The 19224-nt window shown below is 41.7% G+C and overlaps 3 protein-coding genes and 1 long non-coding RNA gene across 5 annotated transcripts; 3 read left to right on the top strand and 1 right to left on the bottom strand.

Moving 5' to 3' along the window:
* Nucleotides 1-1036: 1036 nt before the first annotated feature.
* LOC135643061 (thiamine thiazole synthase, chloroplastic-like) lies at nucleotides 1037-2751 on the top strand. Its single transcript, XM_065159608.1, has 2 exons — nucleotides 1037-2034; nucleotides 2351-2751. The coding sequence occupies exons 1-2, from the start codon at nucleotides 1123-1125 to the stop codon at nucleotides 2513-2515; spliced, it is 1077 nt and encodes a 358-aa protein (XP_065015680.1). The 5' UTR covers nucleotides 1037-1122; the 3' UTR covers nucleotides 2516-2751.
* A 4000-nt stretch (nucleotides 2752-6751) lies between these two features.
* LOC103991175 (peroxidase 1-like) lies at nucleotides 6752-8808 on the top strand. The gene is made up of 4 exons (XM_018828974.2): nucleotides 6752-7027; nucleotides 8199-8366; nucleotides 8458-8623; nucleotides 8726-8808. The coding sequence occupies exons 1-4, from the start codon at nucleotides 6752-6754 to the stop codon at nucleotides 8806-8808; spliced, it is 693 nt and encodes a 230-aa protein (XP_018684519.2).
* Nucleotides 8809-9394: 586 nt separating this feature from the next.
* Nucleotides 9395-11560, bottom strand: LOC103991176 (uncharacterized). The gene is made up of 3 exons (XR_010497995.1): nucleotides 11352-11560; nucleotides 10193-10288; nucleotides 9395-9618 (listed from the first exon to the last, which is right to left on the bottom strand). It is a non-coding gene; the product is annotated as an uncharacterized LOC103991176 (long non-coding RNA).
* Nucleotides 11561-11746: 186 nt separating this feature from the next.
* LOC135643285 (uncharacterized) lies at nucleotides 11747-18919 on the top strand. 2 transcript variants are annotated; one of them, XM_065160060.1, is made up of 6 exons: nucleotides 11747-11984; nucleotides 12093-13056; nucleotides 13172-13359; nucleotides 16901-16937; nucleotides 17052-17116; nucleotides 17969-18919. In XM_065160060.1, the coding sequence occupies exons 1-6, from the start codon at nucleotides 11866-11868 to the stop codon at nucleotides 18444-18446; spliced, it is 1851 nt and encodes a 616-aa protein (XP_065016132.1). In that variant the 5' UTR covers nucleotides 11747-11865; the 3' UTR covers nucleotides 18447-18919. The 2 variants fall into 2 exon arrangements, with proteins under 2 accessions (XP_065016132.1, XP_065016131.1); XM_065160059.1 differs by having other exon boundaries at nucleotides 17963-18919.
* Nucleotides 18920-19224: the final 305 nt, after the last annotated feature.

The raw sequence follows: 19224 nt of genomic DNA, 5'->3' as shown, positions 1-19224 counted from the left end.
CTGGCATAGTCCAAATGGTCTACGGAGCATGTTCTTATTGCTTAATTGTGTTGTGTCTCATCAGAACAATGCCTTGTGTGGGGGGATTGTTGACAGACAGCATAGTTATGAGAAGTAGAGAAAATTCTTTTCGTATTATTTATTTAAAGAGGAAATCCATTTCGGATTTAGGATTAAGATGAGGAAGAAAGAAAATGGACCGTTTCTCTCTTTGGTCGGTCGCCCTCTCAACGTAGTTGTTTAAATAATAACTATGATGCTATTGATTCCCTGATATGATTGATTGTAAACAGAGTTAAATATTTTATTATACGTTGGGGTGGGGGGCGTAGAAGAAGACATATTGCCCGATAGATAGTATCGGGGTGTGTGCATGGCTACAAGATGAGGAAGGAGTAGCGACGGGAATATGCCGTCGTCGTCGTCGTCGTCGGGCTCCCACTTGACTTGTTGATGATGGAGGGAGGGAGAATGGACCATCCACATTTGCTTGCTGCCTTGTTGTATCAGCAGATATTTTCTTCTCCGCTGCGTGCAATTTATATTCCATCACGATAGCAACTCCCCAACTAGTAATTTAATTTATTTAAGATAGATGAACGATTAAGAGGCAATTAATATTATTCCACGTTTCCAAGTAAAGGGAATCCTTAAATCGAATAGAATGTTGAAGAGCTCTTTCTTCTTCTTCTTCTTCGGTGTGCATCCACGCCCTCTCAGGACGGACGATAATAGCACAGAGGAGATCACCACCAGAATTATTTGGACTTTATGTGATCACAACCCCATTCAATGCGGTAATTACAATAAATTAAATTAATATTATACTTTATTCCATTAACTTAGTGGCGGTAGTCTCACCACACCACCAAAAACCAAACCAAACCAAAGAAGGCCACCTGCGCCTTCTTCCCACTCCCCATCAAAATATCTTCGCCTTCCTTCGTAAAGACGAAAATGACACCCAAAAGCTAACTTAGATATTTTCACTCCCGAATATCCGCTATTTATACCCCCCCCCCTTCGATTACACCCCATCCATCCACTCTCATCCTCCTCCTCCTCCTCCTCCTCCGGCCTCTCCCCCAACTCCAAACGTACACCTTTCGCCACCCTCCTGCAATGGCAGCCTCCGTGGCCACCTCCTCCCTCCTCTCCAACCCCAAGTCCCTCATCTCCGACAACCACCACCGCTCGTCCTTCAGCGGCTTCCGCCTCCCGGCCACCGCCCTCCGCTCCCTCCCCGGCCGCGGCAGACCTTCCTTGTCCGTCACCGCCGCCTCCGCCGCCCCCAGGTACGACCTCGATTCCTTCCGCTTCGAGCCCATCAAGGAGTCGGTCGTTTCCCGCGAGATGACCCGCCGCTACATGACCGACATGATCACCTACGCCGACACTGACGTGGTGGTCATCGGCGCCGGCTCCGCCGGGCTGTCCTGCGCGTATGAGATATCCAAGGATCCGTCGGTGCGCGTGGCCATCGTGGAGCAGTCCGTCTCCCCCGGCGGCGGTGCGTGGCTCGGCGGCCAGCTCTTCTCGGCCATGGTCGTCCGCAAGCCCGCCCACCTCTTCCTGGACGAGCTCGGCGTGGCTTATGACGAAGCCGACAGCTACGTCGTGATCCACCACGCCGCGCTCTTCACCTCCACCATCATGAGCCGCCTCCTCGCCCGCCCCAATGTCAAGCTCTTCAACGCAGTCGCCGCCGAGGACCTCATCGTCAAGGAAGGCCGCGTTGCCGGCGTGGTGACCAACTGGGCGCTGGTGTCAATGAACCACGACACACAGTCCTGCATGGACCCCAACGTGATGGAGGCCAGGGTGGTGGTCAGCTCCTGCGGCCACGACGGGCCGTTCGGCGCCACCGGAGTGAAGCGGCTCAAGGGCATCGGGATGATCGATTCCGTGCCGGGGATGAAAGCCCTCGACATGAACGCGGCGGAGGACGCGATCGTCCGCCTCACCAGGGAGGTCGTGCCCGGGATGATCGTTACCGGCATGGAGGTCGCCGAGATTGACGGTGCTCCAAGAATGGTATCAAAATATCATCTTTCTTCATTCTTTGGCTGCAAACTTTGTTCTTTCGGTAAAGATTTAAGGGGTTGCGTCGCAAAGGTTCCTTTCATCACATTTGTTTTCCGAGAGAAACAGAGCTCTCAGGGAAGGTCTTCCTAATTTTGATTTGGTTGCAGGGAAACAAACATAGACAGAGCATAGTGTTCTTCTCCTAAAATTTGTTGATTTCGTGGCAAAAGATTTGATCTTCTTCGTCATGTGAATTTCTTGAGAGACAAACGAAGAAGGTTTGTTCCTTACGAGGAATTCACGGTGGTGTTTGGTTTGGTTGCAGGGGCCGACCTTCGGGGCGATGATGATCTCAGGGCAGAAGGCGGCACACCTGGCGCTCAAGGCATTGGGGCGGCCCAACGCTATCGACGGCACCATCGGAGCGGAGGCGGTGCAGCCGGAGCTGGTACTGGCCTCGTCGGACGCCGGGGAGATCGTCGACGCCTAAGACTGCAGCCACCAGCAGCTTTTCCTGGAAATAAAAGATGGTAAGGAGGCAGGGGAGGGGTGGATGGTGATGGACTTTTGTTCTTGGTGGGTTGGAACAATAAGACGCAGAGGGGGAGGAGTGACCGAGAGAGATTCGAGACATCTTCTTCTTCTTCTTCTTCTTCTTCTTCTTGGGTTCTCTTTAAATGCTATGCTGCTCTCTTGTTGTTAAGAAAGTATCATCCTATTATCTTCTCTCTCCGTGTGGCTGCTGTTCGTTCGTTTCTCTGTGCCATACATATATGGCCTCGCAGTTTGCTGCCAAATTTAGTGCTGCTAAAGATTAGTATCTTAACCCAACAACATTTACATTTATATTTACATTTGAATGTGTAATTATATATATATATATATATAATCTTTTATAATTAATTAGTTTTAATATTTTAATTATTATATTTTTAAAAAATTATATTGAGGTTTTTATATTTATGAAAGTAAAACATTAAGATTTTTATAAGAATTAAAAAATAAATTTATAAGATTAAAAATTTAAAAAATATTAAAATAATAATATTAAATATTTTATTTTCATAATAATAACGTTCTCTTTGAGATGGAAATATTAAAGATAATTAATTTTGAAAAATAATCTATAATTAATTCATAAAATATAGAGATCTAAAAGTTAAAAGATAATTAATTAAAAAATAATATGTAATTAGTCCATAACGTCAAGTTTCATGAAACGAATGAATACTTTCATCGATAAATAATATCATAATTAGTCTTTGACAAAATCTTATTTTATTTTTTAAAAAATAATAAAAAATATTATATCGAATGAGTTAAAGTGGATAATGTCAAAGATCGAGCATCGGACCGGAAGAATCAAGCATTATGCCAAGATCGAATGTTGTAGGAGGTCAACGTCCCGATAGATCGTGTAATGCGCCAAAGGAAATGATGACGCGATGGAAGTTCGGACGGTTGAATCTCAGATTTTGATGATTAAGTCAATTATCATTTGTTATCTAATCCATATGTTGAGATAAGTGTGCAGGATTAACTACGATGGAAGAAAGACATGCAGTAGGAGTTGCGCCGGAGTCAAGACTATAATCACGTTAGGAGTTCTAGAGTTCGACGGAAGTCCGGACGGTCGTCGAAAGTTCTGCGGGAACAAATCCGAGAAGTCCAAAAGCTTGTCAAAGAAGCTCGTCGGAACTCGCCAAGTGGATCATCGTAAGTCCAGGAGTTTGCCGGAAGTCCGCAGGAGCATCACCGAGGGTTCATCGGATGATCGACGGAAGTTCACTGGAAGAAGCGATTGACGCACCGGAGCAAGTTGCAGTAAATGTCTTAAGAATTGTCGTAGTTAGCATGTAGATTAAGTTAGGAATGAGAGGTGATCCCATTAACTTAATCTGGGGGCAATTGGGCCCTTGACATACCCAAATTGGGCCGAATGGATCAACCCATTCGGACCTGAATTCCTGTTAGGCGGTGGCACCACCCAGGAGATGGTCTCCCAAGAAAGCTGGGCGGTGCAACCGCCTCAGGCAAGCGGTGGCACCGCCTGAGCTCGATCTCTGAGCGAGATTGGGCAGTGCAATCGCCCTTGACAGGCGGTGGAACCGCCTGAGCTCGGTCTCCGAGCTCTACCAGGTGGTGGCACCGCCTAGAGGCTCAGTCTCCGAGCTCTACCAAGCGGTGCAACCGCCCTTGACAAGTGGTGGCATCGCCTAGAGGCTCAGTCTCCGAGCTCTGCCAAGCGGTGCAACCGTCAGACCCCGGAATTTCGGGAGATGACAATTTTGAGCTTGGAATTCAAACTGGTTTGGGGCCTATAAATACCCCACCCTTTCAGCAATGAAAGGGTAACCCAAAAGCACCGAAAACTTAATCTTACTATGTGATTTTAGAGCTCAAAAGTATTGTAAAGTCTAGAAGTTCTCCTCCATCTTTTCTTCCAAGTTTTGATCTTTCAAGAGAGGAGAGAAAAGTTTGTAAGGGTTGTCTCTAAGCCCGTTAAAAGGAGTGAAACTGTAAAAGGGTGGTTGGCCTTCGCCTATTGAAGGAAGGCCTCTAGTGGACGTCGATGACCTCGTTGGTGGAGGAAGTCAAAAGTGGATGTAAGTCAAGATTGACCGAACCACTCTAAATCTCGGTTTGCATTTACTTTGAGCATCTTATCTTTACTGCATACCTCCTCAGTAGCTTACTGCCTTTTGCTCATTTATGAACGTGTTTCATAGTTAAGTATTTTTCCGAATCGGCGTTAAGACGAAAATCGGTTTTATCGTACGAACGCAGTTTTTAATCGTCGAAAGTTTTCCGCTGCACTAATTCACCCCCCTCCCCCCCTCTTAGTGCACTTGATCCTAACGCGGATGAAGTGCTGGATGAACCAATAACATGCTAGACAACATAGGATTTATGTTTGTAATTATTTGTGTTTTGATCGAAATAGTTTAGGTTCTAATTGAGTTGGTTTTGAGTGTAACAATGCCAACTTGATCATGGTCCCATTTGGCCTAAATCAAGAATGAATTGAACATATTGAAAGCCCAATTTAGTGACTTGAAGTTGGGTTAGGTAACGACATCGCTAAATTAGACGGTGGAATTGCCCGTGAGCTAGAAAGTATGCTGTGTATGTTTTTGGAAAACCCAACGATGGTATCGTGTAAATTAGTAGTAGTACCGTTAGAATACAATCTTATAGGCTGTGTCAAGCGATGGTACCACTTAGGTAGGAGGTGGTATAGCTAATGCTCAGTGTGACAAGCGGTGGTATCGCCCAGCACTGGTGGTAGTACTGTCAGTACCCCAAAAACTTAGAGATGAATGATCCATTTTTGAAGCTACTTACGGTCTATAAATACCTTATTCATTCTTGCTTAGGATGGCAAGAAAAGAGCATGAAAAACTTGTAATTCCAAGTGTATAAACTCTATTGAAAGTATTAAGTTCTTTCTTTCTCGAGGTTCTAAGCGTAAGGTGTGAGGATTATTTATAAAATAGAGTTATAAGGATTCTCACGTGAAAATAAGAAAAGAGTTATAAGAAAGATAATTGATCTTTGCTTATTGAAAAAAAGATCATTAGCGAAAGTCGATGGTCTCAACGAAAGAGACATCCAGAGTAGTAGACGTAGGTCACGACGACCGAATCACTATAAATTCGATGTGTATTTCCTTTCATGCTCTTCGTTATTATTACTTATTGATTTAATTACTTACTATACTTACTCATATTTTAAGATAAACATATTTAATTTTAGTAATTAAAATTTGGAACTAATTCGTGATTTTGCAAAATTACAATCTTCTTCCAAAAGCGACCTTCTGATCTGAACAGGAATTTGCATAATAATAAAAAATTAAAATTTATCTCCGTATAGCATATGCTGTGGCATCACACAATCAATCAGAAACGAAGAAAAATAAGATCACCAATCGGATCGTTGTGGCTGACAGAAAATAAAAGAACCTCACTCGAACGTTTTCAGATGATATGGCAAGAGAATTCCGGCAAAACAAATTACATAATTGATGAATTATCAACTTCGATAAAGATCGTTATATTATTGAAAAATCACTAAATTATATTGTTGGACATCAAATTAAATTATAGAAGCAGAAGCAGAAGAAGGGATCAAATTTGTCGACTTGTCAACTCTATAATTTTGGGGATGGTTTTATCATACAATTCGGGAGTTAAAACTCGATATGATGGATTGATGGTCCAGCTAAGCTCGATCATCCCCTTATTATGTGTATATATATATATATATATATATATATATATATATATATATATATATATATATATATATATTCACGGAAAGCACAGCAAAAAATGGTAACCATTTTCCCTGAGATCTCTCGTCCCCTCCGCATAAATTACTTGTCATTTTGACCCATTAAAAGTTGGAATCACGTACATGAATGATGGATGAATCCATCGTTGCTTCCCATATTTCCACTTGTTTCCATTTGCTAAGGGAACGGACCGACGCATGCATGCCCCCTAATCACCACCACGTCTCACTTTCTTCCTTGTAAAGCATCGCCTCGCTGCCCAAATCCATTGACATCTTTATCCTGCATCTCCACCTTCCCTTCTGTAATCCTCTGGTCACCATGCCCTACCTTGTTGGAGGCCAAACCTGTCAAGAAATTGGTGCGGCAACCTCGTTAACATCTCATCTCATATGCTCCCAAAACACACTCTGAGAGAGAGAGAGAGAGATGGAGTTGGTTGTGGAGATCCTGACAGGGAGGTTCTTCCATGTTGAGGTGGAGGACGACGCAACCGTGGGGAGTCTGAAGAAAGCCATCGCGAGCAAGGAGATGTTTCAGGAGCAGAGGCTGGTGCTGATGCTGAGCAATGGCCGGCTGCTGCGGGATGATCAGTGCGCCCTTGCCGAGTGTGGCGTCGTTGATGGCTCCATCATCTACCTCTTCTTTACGTCGGTTGGGAACCCTAACTGGCTCACCTTCTTCGAGGACTTCGTGACCTTCTTTGTAAGGGATTGTTGACGGCTTTGGCACTTCATGTGCCCCGATCTTTCTTCTATCTATCTCATATACTCTGCCTCTTCTGATCTAGAATTTCCACTCCGACTGGGAATCTAAGAAACATGTAGAGAGTAACAGGGAAATCATGATCTTATGACCAAATCCTGCTCCACATTCTTACTGCTTGCACCATGTACGTGGTCAACCCCATATTGGAATTCCTTCCTTCCTTCCTTCCTTCCCATGAACAACGGGCAAATCGAAGACGGCTTGACTTGCTCATCTTGCAGGTGGATATGCTTCGTTCGACACGACCAGATTAGCATGGAATTCTATTTTGATAGGGTTGCACTCTGGACTTGCAACCTATGTTTCTTATGCATATGTTATGATTTATGGCTGTTAATTAGAATGTTGCTCCGAGATCTGATTTCTAAAATATGCCCCCCCTTGAAGTCAGCTTTAAGATGTTCAGAGGTTTGTGCTTTCGATCGGACAGAGCATCGTAACAAATTTCTCCTGCACGGAGGGAGGCATATGTTTCATGTAAAGATATAAATGATAATAAAATTAGCATTTCGACTTCAAAATTCTAAATCTTATCAGAAACCCTTACGATAACAGTGGTGTTCACCATCAATGATTTAGTTACCTGTCTTTTTTCTTTTTTTTTTATGGCTACAATAATTGGAACGTTTCATAAGATTCCAAGTGACAAAAATTCTTTATCTCACGAGACATAGTTTGATCATTCGCAAGTGTGAAGAGTCTACAATACGTATTGGTTCACCGGAGATCTATGTAGGAGTTCTGAATCCCCTCACAGCATCGCTGGAATCAAACTAGCTAGTTGTGACCACAAGGATTGGCTCTCTTGTTCCTCTTGCTGTTGCTCCCTTTGCTTCTCAGGCTCTGCAGAAGCGCAAGGCCCGAGTGTTGGGTTCTACAACAAGACGTGTACCAACGCGGAAGCGATTGTGTTTGGTGTGAGATGACCAAAGTCATCAAAAGCGCCGCCGAGTCTCTCTCTTTGGCGCTCTGTTGAGGATGCATTTCCCTGATTGTTTTGTGAGGGCGAGTTCCTAATTTAAATGTGAACATATCTCTACCTATTCATCTACACCGCTCGAGCGAGGCTTGCTTGCTTGCTTGCTTGCTTGTGGATGCATGCATGCAGGGATGCGCCGCTTCAGTTCTATTATATTCTGCCAACGGAAATGAAACTGAGAAGGATGCAGATCCAAATAAAACTCCCAGAGGGTTTGGCTTGATCGATAGGGTGAAGGAGGATAAGGCCTGCCGGTGGACCGTCCTGGCTCTGGTTGCCAGGGACGTCGTAGTTCTGGTAAGAGAAACACCTAAATATAGTCTCTCTCTACGTATCAGAACACATAATGAATCGCCCTAGAGAAAGAGAGATCATACCTTGATATCAGAGCAAAGGCCCTTCATGGGCTGTACCGACTGGCCGAAGAGATGGCACTGTATCAATCAGAAACGAGAGTGCCTCGCAACTTCCACCACCATTTCCCGGAATTTCTATGTTGATCGACATGTTTAAAGCCGAGGGATTAATCCTGCAGGACCTTGTAGTTCTATCAGGTGAGCTTGGTTGTAGATTTGACGCTTCTTTCTGGATCTCATTCGAAGCTATTCCAATTAAGTTAATGCTCTTAATTTGCTGACCTGTTCCTCACTTTCCAGCTCTGATCCTGCCAACGACGCAGCGAGGTTCGTCGTTCCTGAAGATGGATCCCGGGAGCTTCACTACGTTCGACACAGGCTAATTACTACAAGCAAGTGTAGAAGCGAGGGGCGCTGTTCATCTCTGACGCGGCTCTTCTGCAGGACTCACAGGCGAGAGCTCATGTGCTACGCCATGCGGGTGGATTTGCTTCCGAGTTCTTCGACGACTTCGTGGACGCCACGGTCAAGTTGGGGAACATTCATGTCCTCACGGGTGCGGTGAAACATGTTATGGTGTTAGCTAGATCGACTAGTATGTCAGTCGGTGTTCGGAGGCATATATTATATGCTGCTTTCCTCGTCTTTTTGTTGTTGGCACCCAAAGAGTCGTGATGCTTTGTTTTATTTTGAGAATAATGGTGGAGCTCCACAAACCACTGTATTGAAGAATAAAGTTCAATCTTTTTTATCTTTCTCATCTCTCCACTCCTTTTGAACTGGGCCTCTGCTCTGGTCTGCTCCATCAACATTTGCCTGAAGGATCATAGACTTGTAGCTCTATCAAGCGATTCAAGATTGATCAGATTCCCACTACAACTCAAAAATCAATTTCTCCGTATCCATACATACATACATACATATATACATACGTATATTCTCAAAACAAGTAATTCGTTAGCATCAGTGTAAGAAGAAATGCCAATGCTTTTACTGCAATGAGATGAATTATAATTTCACCTTTACAACCACCAGAACATAATATAAACAGTGCCAAAATCACCCTACCAAAGATGAACATACAGGATTTGTTCAATTTAGGGCAGAAGCAGAAGAGGACACATCTACCGGACCAATCAATTGTAGGAGCATCAGGCCAATCCCCACCAAACACCAATTTCTGCCAATATGATCTGCAAAATATTCAAAGTTCAAACACTTGCAGACTTCAGTGAGGAACAAGCCAAAAATTCGACAAGAAGATCAAAGTCAATCGGAAAAAAACCAAGCGTTTTGTTAAGGTACGAAGCATCACTCTAATCTAATATGCTCAGAAAGTGGAGGTGGAGAAGAAATGGGGAAATGCGTCAAGCCATTCGAGGACCACGAAGCCTATGGCCAAGACTGCAATGCATTGAACCAAGCAACAGTCGATCGACATCGAGTGCATTCCAACTCTTGATAAACAATAAAAGTAATTTGCAAAACAGAGAAACCTTTCAAGACGTGTAATGATGACCGAGAGAAACCACTTCATCCTATGAATCATACGCCTACTTGCAAAAGTTAGTGAACTGACTTTTAGGACATGTTAAATGTGAAGTTAGACAAACTCATGTTCTTTAAATGCACCAATGTAATGACCTCTCATTAGCAGACCACAGGATTAGCCACAAAGTAAAATATAACAAATTGAAATTCTGTGCAAGATTACTCAACATAATTTGCATCGGTAGAAACTACACCATACAGAAAACTACAGATCACCTTGGATGTCCAATGCCATTGTCCCAATTCCGGTGGCCTTGATGGGATTTGGTCCTCGATACATGGCTGGTTGAAGATGCCTGGTGCTGAGAAATCCTGCATTAAAAGGGAAAGAAGAACTCAATCAAAACGTGTAATATCTTAAACACAAATCATGGATGAAATTATTCAGGTAAATGGAGGGGCAGTTTTCACTTGTTACACAATAAAGTAAAAAACATTCCAATGCAACATACCAATGCTTTTTATGAGAACACATTATACCAAATCTTTGTATATGGTACTTTTAAAACATAACAACATTGTAGCCCAAGAAACTCAAACTTCTTGCAACTGCAAGTCGCAGAACCATATAGGTAATCAAATTTCACCAAAATTTTCTTTAAGTTTCTCTTCAACAGTTACCCTGTCTTCAGATATTGTCCCAACTAGGCCGCAACTATGTACAATAGAATCCATGTATAGTTCAGATTCCCTTTAGAACATTTTGTATGCAGCAGGAGCGTAAGCATTTGCAGCTTGCTAAAACATACACATAGAAGGTGCCTTTTTTGTGCTCGTATCAGCACTAATATCAACCTGAAGCTCCGCTCCGCATGTCTTCTCTCAAATAATATTCTCTCATAACTCCCAAACAAGTTTGGTAAATCAACATGATGCTTAAAGAGAATATTTGCTCATTAAACTAGCAGTTATAAAACTATATTTTGCAAAACAATCTCTTCAGTGAACTAATATTGAGCTCCTTGTGAGCTTTTTACCCTCGCAACAACGGAATATACGCACGCCCGACTTAATCTTTTGTAAGAAGAGATTGAAACGGGATATGTATAAGCAGAAACAAACATTTTTTTTATCCATAAAAGAAATTCTCAGTCATCGAATCATGACTTCTATGTCGCATCGTCTTAATAAAAACTTCTTCCCCTCTCCCAACAACATTGTCTCGCAGATCAACTTTGCCACTTCAGATTGAAAACCAAAATTGACCTTATCATCTTCCATTAACAACAGCGATAACAACAGTAGAGCGATCAAAAAACCCAAGCTCCTGTTAACGATCAGCACGTCCATACAAGTCCACGACAAGAATAAGAACCCTGCCACCCAGAAAGAGGGCAAATGGAAATGGATCTATTCACAGAGGATATCAAGATACCTCGAGAGAGAAGCAAACGGAGGAGGAAGCGGCGGCGCGTCGCCGGTACCGGTGTTGGCGAGGTGAGAGGGGAGGAGGGGCCTCCTATTGGGGTTTGGTTGGGGACAGAGTTCGGTTAGAGGACGGTGTTGGAAGCGGGCTGGCGGGTTTGGGTATAAATTTGGCTGTTTCCAACACGGGTCGGATTCATCTAGGATCCCATGCTTCATCCGGATCCAAGCTAAAAAAGGGCCAAAAAGTAATATTATATAGGCTCGGCCCATCTCTAGCCGTACACTTGGACACGAAGCCCATCCACGTCCAATTTTATCTATGTCTATCTTCTTTCCACCCATCCACCGACCTCAGTGTCCCCATCATCCGTCGTCCATCATATGACCACCAAGAAAGGAAGAGCAGCAAAACAAAAAAGACACACCACCCTCGCTCGCTCTTTCTTCTCGTGTGTATCGCAAGGAATCCAAGGCAGAAGGAGAGGAGGGAGCGAGAGAGGGAGGGAGACGGAAGGGTGGAGATGTCGAAGAAGAAGTCTTCTTTCAGCGGATCGACAACGATGACGCTTAAGGACTTCCATGGCGGCTCCATCCCTTCCCAGCTCCCCCTCCCCTCCGCCCCCAGTGCCAGCGCCAGCGCGTACTCCACTACTTTCTTTACTGTCCTCTTTTCTTCAGTTTGATTTCAACGCTAATCTTTCTTCGTTCATTCATTCTTTCTTCTTCTTCTTCCCTTTTGTTTCTGCAGCTCCGCCAGGCAGTCCGATCGACCCGGCGCCTGGGGTACCATCACCGCCGTTGCCTCCGGCAGGTCCGACTACCACCACCATCTTCTCCGTCCACGACCCGGATCCGCGGGCGCCGCCTCTTCATCCGCTCGAGGCCTCGACGAGAGGCCCCCCGCCCTCCTCCCCCATTCGACCCCCAACGGCGGGCACTTTGACGAGGACGAGCGCAAGCCCTTCGACGCCTCGTCTGCACCTCGCCGCTCCCCTGCCGCCCCTGACAACACTCTCCGCACCCCTCCGCCCACCAGATCTGACACTAAGCGACCCATCTCTAGCCAAGTGGTCTCGTCTCCTGCCACCGTTCCTGTCCCTGTCTCCGCGTTTTCTCCCCCCTCCGGCAACCCGGGCTCCGCTTCATCTGCTTGGGGCCAGAGGAAGGAGGTAGGAACTGAACCGCCACGTCCGTTGCCAACTCAACCCAAAGCCACGATGTGGTCCGCTTCAAGGCTTGCGCAGGCCAGCGCAGTTGAGAAGGTGTCATCGGGCAGGTGGCAACCGAGGCCTCCCGAAGGCGAGGCCATCAGATCACAGGAATCCGAAGGTTTGGATCGGAGGATTGGAGAGGCGAATCGGGTTATGGATGACGTCTATCGGGATCGTCAGACGGAGAGGCCGAGATCAGTCTCGTCGCTTGTGGCCTACGCAGAAGTCAAGGAGACGACTTTACCAGGATATCATACGGATAGGGAAAGCGATCAGGAGAGGGCAAGATCTCCAGTGTATCCTGAGATGGAGAAGAATGTAGTGGGCTTCTCTAGCGAAGGGATTTCTCGGCCAGCTTCCAGTGATGGGAGATTTGGTGGGTCAAACTTATATCAGCAAGGCGTGATGGAGGTATTGGAGCGTCCGAAACTTACCCTTCTTCCAAGGAGGAAACCGCTGGAATCTCCAGACATTCACGCTAGAGGTTTTGATAGCAAGCAGGTATACTGATCTTCTTCGTCTTGAATTTTTAGCATTTTCTATCCATCGTCCTGTTGCTGGGTATTTTCCAGCTCTTTGGCTGTACCTTGTGGCTTACATTTGGGCACTCTTGTAGGTGTATCAGACATCTGTTAGCTTGGTGCAAGTTAAGAATGTCCATGAAATGCATGGAAGTACAAATCTGCTGCGACCAGGGCCTGCTTGTGCAGAAGAGGGGAGTCGAGCAGCTGAGCGTCCCAGATTGAACCTAAGGCCTCGTACTCAGCCTATTGAGCAGTCAGATGGGAATGCTGATAGGGGGAGGTCAGAAATCTCATTAATTGCCAATCTTCTGACCCTTTAATTTCTCTATTAGGATGATTTACTACTAAATAATGAATAATCTTTTTGGGAATTCAGTATTCGGGTCATATTGTCGTTCTATATTTGGCTTGTAACCCTGTCCTATCAATATCTGGTTTATTTACACATCTTCAGGGAGCTTTGGTCGGTTTCTTTTTCAATTGCTATTTATTTGAACAAATCTAGATTACTTTCCTTTTGGATGTTTTTACTCAGCTGGTAACCTTCGTGCAATTCATGTGATGGATCAGTTGATAAATACATTTATATGAATGGGGGAAAGCTGAACAGATTACGACAGTAGATGTAGGGGCATTGGATATTAGGTTTTCCAAAAGGTGAAATAATTAATACAACAGTGGTTATTCGAAGAGTTTATGGAGTTGTTCTGTTTTTTGATGTTCCATGACTTGGCATAGCCAAACACATTGTTCCCTTGTATTGAGAGACAAGATCTCAAAACATCAATATTGTATGGAGATGGAGCACCTTTTTTATATTTGCTCATGCATTCATATCAATTAAGTACATTATTTGAGGATATATATATGTTGATTCCGTACTAGTTTCATAATCATTTTAACATCCATTCAACTCATAATTCCTTTTTTTCTTTGTATCTACCATTTAATTATTGCTGTCTGGTGTTCCTTTTGTTTTTTCATCTACATTATCTACAATTACATTAATATGTGTTGTGAAGCCAAGTTTCTCTACCCAGTTTCATGAGATTTATCCAACTTCTAAGTGAAAATAAATATATTTGATCACAATTATTATCCCACTTTAACTAATTACATGTTTGTCTCTTCTTAAAAAATATGTAATAGCAATTATAGGACAAGAAAATATGGCAAAATGCTAGATAACACCTCCTATTTTTTATCTTTATCATATCTATAATCTTACATAACCTTTATTTTTTTGGGCCTATGTGATTGCTTGTCACCTATTATAAATTTTACTTCAATTATATTGAATTTTTATTTAAATTTTTTTATCCTAGCTCCTTGTCCCTAAAACTACTTTTGATTCACTTAATGTTGCTGTTTGTCAGTTACAGTTTGTATCTCACTCTATTTTCTGTCCATCTTATTCTAAATTTTATGTTTGCTTATTGATCTTCCCATAGTTACAATAATCATGAGCCGAATTGGTTGAGCGGGATTGGGATCAACCCCTGATCATCCAAATTATCCTCTTTCCTTGGGCATCTTGAAAGATTGGTGAAAAATTGATCGGTGCTAATCAATATTGGGGAAAAGAATGATGATTCAAGTTGATTCCGGTTTGCAATTTGACATGAATTCCATTTGGAAGAATAAAAAATACGAAGAAGAAAAGGAAGATAAGAGAGAGAGAGAGAGAAGAAGAAGAGATCAGAGGAATTGCATTGGTTTTCTAGTTATCATTCATTGCTGTTATCATTGTTCATCTTTGTTGTCTCAACAATTGCTACCACTAGTAGCTCCAATGAATTACCCTCTGCAGCTCTGCCCTCTTGGTGAGGGCGTTGAAGGGATAGATAAGAATTAGAAAGATTTTTTTTATCTTTTCTTCTTGTAATTTATTTATATAATTTTTAATTATAAATTAGAATTAATATATGATATATTAATTTGTATTATTATAAATTATTAACTTATAAAGTATCACTTGAGTATAATTTGCACTAAATATATAATATATAAATATTATGTAAAAAACTTTAAAGGCAAACTTAGTGCACGATTAGTGCACGAGGTTGCCATCAATAGAGGAGTAATGCAACCTTTCTTCTCGTGACTTAAACCTTGATCTCTCATATCACAAAAGAGCAATGTACCGAGGCTTGTTATTTTAAATTATAATAAAATTTAATATTTATAACACAAACATTTAGAAACTTATAATCTGTATATTAATCTTTAAGTTATAACTACTTATCTGTATATATAATTAAGTATCAAAATGTTAGAGAAATGTTATAATTAAAATTTTAAGAAAATATTAATAAATTAAAACGCATTAGATAAGATATGTTAGCAACTCTGTTAATTTTTCTTTCTTTCTTATTTTAATGTGTTGTATCCTTTTTTGAATTTTAAATTCTTTTCTTTGCTGATTCAATTCCTGATAAGACGTGGCCAGTATAGCCACACGTATCACCTTGGCCCAATTCTAATCTTGATTTTGATTTGCAAACTATGGATTTCATATGGGGTAATGTAGACTCTAAATTTTCACATCATTTTAGAAGTTCTTGGTGACTGAATTTAGAAGACTGAGAATTCTAAATGTGGAAGCCAAGTGAATTTTTTAAGAAGTCTTACCAAAGATGAGCTTCATTGTAAAATGTTTGCAATAGTTCTCATTATTATAGAGATTATTTTATATCAGCTTAAAATTTGGTGCATATTGTGCTGACATTTGTGTAATAGTTGACTTCTCATTTTCGTGATCTCTCGATGTTTTTTTCCTAATATACTGTGGATTATGTTTATTGGGGCTAGGAACTTTTCCCTGAGAAAATTCCACCTCATGAAATTTCAGAAAAAAAACCTGATTGTGCTTCACTATTTGAGCAGAGCTGTCACTTCATCTTTGTCTATTCCCATGCATCCATTGTTCTTAGTCCTTTTTAACCATACCTGATTCCTCTACTTCAATAGATTTTTTTTCCACAAGGACTAGTGGGGATATGAGTCTTCTTTTTCCAACTCAAATCCAATTGTATCTCTTCTTGGCTTGGTTTGCTTTGATAAATCACATCATCCTTTTCCAAATAAAGGGTGGTCTGATGCTGGAGGCTTCCACAGGTACAGGGTTAGCAGAAGGCCATTTGCTAAACGAAAAAATCATGTTGTTCAAATTACTAAAGTTTTAGCAGCTGGGAGCATTTATTTAGTCCTAGTGCCTTGAAGAACAGCTTTTTTACTGATCTAATTACTCATACGTACATGTCTGACTCCGGTCTGAACTCTGCTTCATATATCCAGATAAGTTCTATGACTCATGTATTTGGTCTTACCGAACTCTTGTTGTGTTCTCCTTTTTTAGGTTATGCTTGTATATTTGTACATGCATATATTTCTCTTTTATGTCACTACTCTTAAGATTTTTGTTATTCTCAAATTAGTTTCCAAAGACATACTGATGTTCTATATTTCCTAATTGCTCCATGCATCATTGCTCTTTAGGTACTGCATCTTTTGTTTTGTTGATTGGGTTATATGTACTAGTTGTTAGGTAAAACAGATAAGCAAAGGCAAAGTTTTGTTATAGCTTTACAATTATATAATATATGCCTTTTTATTTATTTCTCATTGAATTTTTTAATCCATTGCTACCCCTTGATGCAGAGGAAAAATATTGCTGTAGCTATACACTCAAGAAAATGTGCCCTTTTATTTCCCATTCATTGCACACTTAAACATTTTAACTGCTGTACTTTATGATTTTTCTCCAAACAATATGGTTGGTGGTGATATTTGCTTAAGAACCATGCATTTTTCTGTTGTAGGCAAACTGTGTTTGGCGGAGCTCGGCCACGAGAACTGGTAAGTGATTATCCTCATAAAGCCCTTCTTAAGCCCAGTGCATGGGTAATTCCTTGTTGCTGGCAACATTGGATTTTGCTTTTGGGTGTATAGCTGATATTGATAATCTTGCAGATCTTGAAGGAGCGTGGAATAGATGTCGCATCTAATGATCTTGAGATGACCACACCACCCAACAGGTAGCAGTTGTTTCTGATGAATTTTTCCTTGTTGCTTGTTTCGCCAAATTTAATGTAGATGTACTGACTTGTTCAGAGAATAGACTACAATTTTAATCAACTTATGATGACTCTTAGTTTCTGGGACACCATATCGGTGGGACTTTTGTTATAAGCTAAGAAACAAAACATTTTTATGAAGAATCAGGCAGGTTGATAAGCTCAACTTTATTTTTAATCATCTTCTCCAATCTCTTTCCTGATATTGATTTTTCATGTGTCACTGATTAGTCTTGTAAGTTGGAACTTGCTTGTATGGAATCAGGCAAGATCAAGAAATTGTCAATATCAGAGTTTGCTATGTCATAGCACAGAAACTCTTAAGTATAGCTACATGAACGAAAACCATTCTTCTGCTTTGATTGTTTATGGAGACAATAAAATATCAAAAGTAAGCTTCATAATCTTGAAAAATAGCTGCCATTCTGTTGGAATTTATCAACGGTTAATATTTCTAATTTGTCATTTTATGTCTTGGTTACTTCAGATGGTGGCTGCATAGGAACTATAATTTCATCTCAATAAATTTATAATATTCTTTTAAGTGGTTCCATGGTCCTTTATTTTGTATTTTCTATCATTTATTTTCTTTAGATAGTATATTTTAAAATGAGATCATAGCCCAAGTTTTTTTGATTGTTTTGCAATATGTATTTTTTTGTTCATTTTATTAATTTAATTTTCCCATTATTTTGACTGAATATAAGGTGGTGACCTGGAAGTGAGTAGTGCAGCTACTATACGAGTTTAGAAAGTTAAGACACCTTTCTGGAGTTACTTATCTTGTGTTCTACTGTCTTGTGTAAGGGCTAGGGATGACACTCCAAAGAATGATTCAAAGATTGAACCCAATGCAACCACCCAGTCTAGAGAAAGATCTGAGAGGCTTCCGCTCCCTGCTGGACAAAGGACCGAGAAGGATCTTGAGAGGAGAGGCTATCGGCCAGATTCTGAGAAAGTAGATCCACATAAGGGTTCATGGAGAAATGATAACCGGAAGAATAGTGGAGGGAATGAGAAACCACTTGAACAACCTCGCTCGGACACTCACACCTGGCGCAAACCTGTTGAGCAACCGAAACCTGATATCCAGGCACTTCGATCTGGGAAAGCAGCCTCTGCAATGGAGCTTGCACAAGCATTTTCAAGGTCTGTGTCTGATGCCAAGCTGGAGAACGACTTTACTACCCTGAGGAGCACTCCTGGTCAGACTCAGCCTCCATTTTCACGCCTAACAAATACCAGGGAGCTGTACTCAGGGCCAGCTCAGAGGCAGATCAATGGTTACTGATCAATTCATCAACTCGAATTGGTACTAGAGAAGTTTAACCTTTTGGAATGGTTGCAGTTTGGTTAACTGTGGTCTCTGCACTCACATTGTCTTCAATGCGTCTTTTTCATTTTGCTGCGGCAATCTGGTGGCGTCATCTGATGAGAAGGTAGATATTATCTGCAACGTCCCAGTGACCAGAAAAGGTTCTTTGAAATATAGTGAGTGATGGTTAAGAAGTCATCCTGCGGGGATCTTCTATTTATTTATTTCTGTTTAATGACTAGCATATTTTTAGGAGTAACAATCGGGAAACTGCAGTTGTTCCAAGGTGGAAGTTTATACATTCCTTTGAAGTTGATTTCAGGTTGAAGTAATAATATATTTGCCAGGTGCACTTGTAACCTTAAAACTGTAAAATGATAGATTACTTGCTCTGGTGCTGGATGCCAATTTATGGAAGTCCACCATTAGTGATCCCAAATTCCTTTGAAGACGCATGATGTTGTGTTTCCAGCTAATTTTTTTGCTTCATCATCCGTGGGATACATGACGACGTTGTCTTTTGTTCTGGAGGTATGCTATTGTTGCTGCTATTTTATTGCTGGAATCGTCAGTTTTGACTGCAAATTTGTTGGCCTTCGTCTTCCTCTCAGTGACTTGGATTGTAGTATTATCGATACTTGATCCATGTATATGTAGTTTGGTCGGCCAATTAAAGCAGCTCGATATTATTTTAGGTTGAACATTTGAAAGTCTAAAACGTGTGCAATTAAGAGGTAGGCATTGGGAATTATGG

Source organism: Musa acuminata, chromosome BXJ3-7, assembly GCF_036884655.1.
Source record: "Musa acuminata AAA Group cultivar baxijiao chromosome BXJ3-7, Cavendish_Baxijiao_AAA, whole genome shotgun sequence".
In the NCBI taxonomy this organism is placed as follows: Eukaryota; Viridiplantae; Streptophyta; class Magnoliopsida; order Zingiberales; family Musaceae; genus Musa; species Musa acuminata.
The sequence above is the reverse complement of the archived record's forward strand: the minus strand, read 5'-3'. Positions and strand labels throughout refer to the sequence as shown.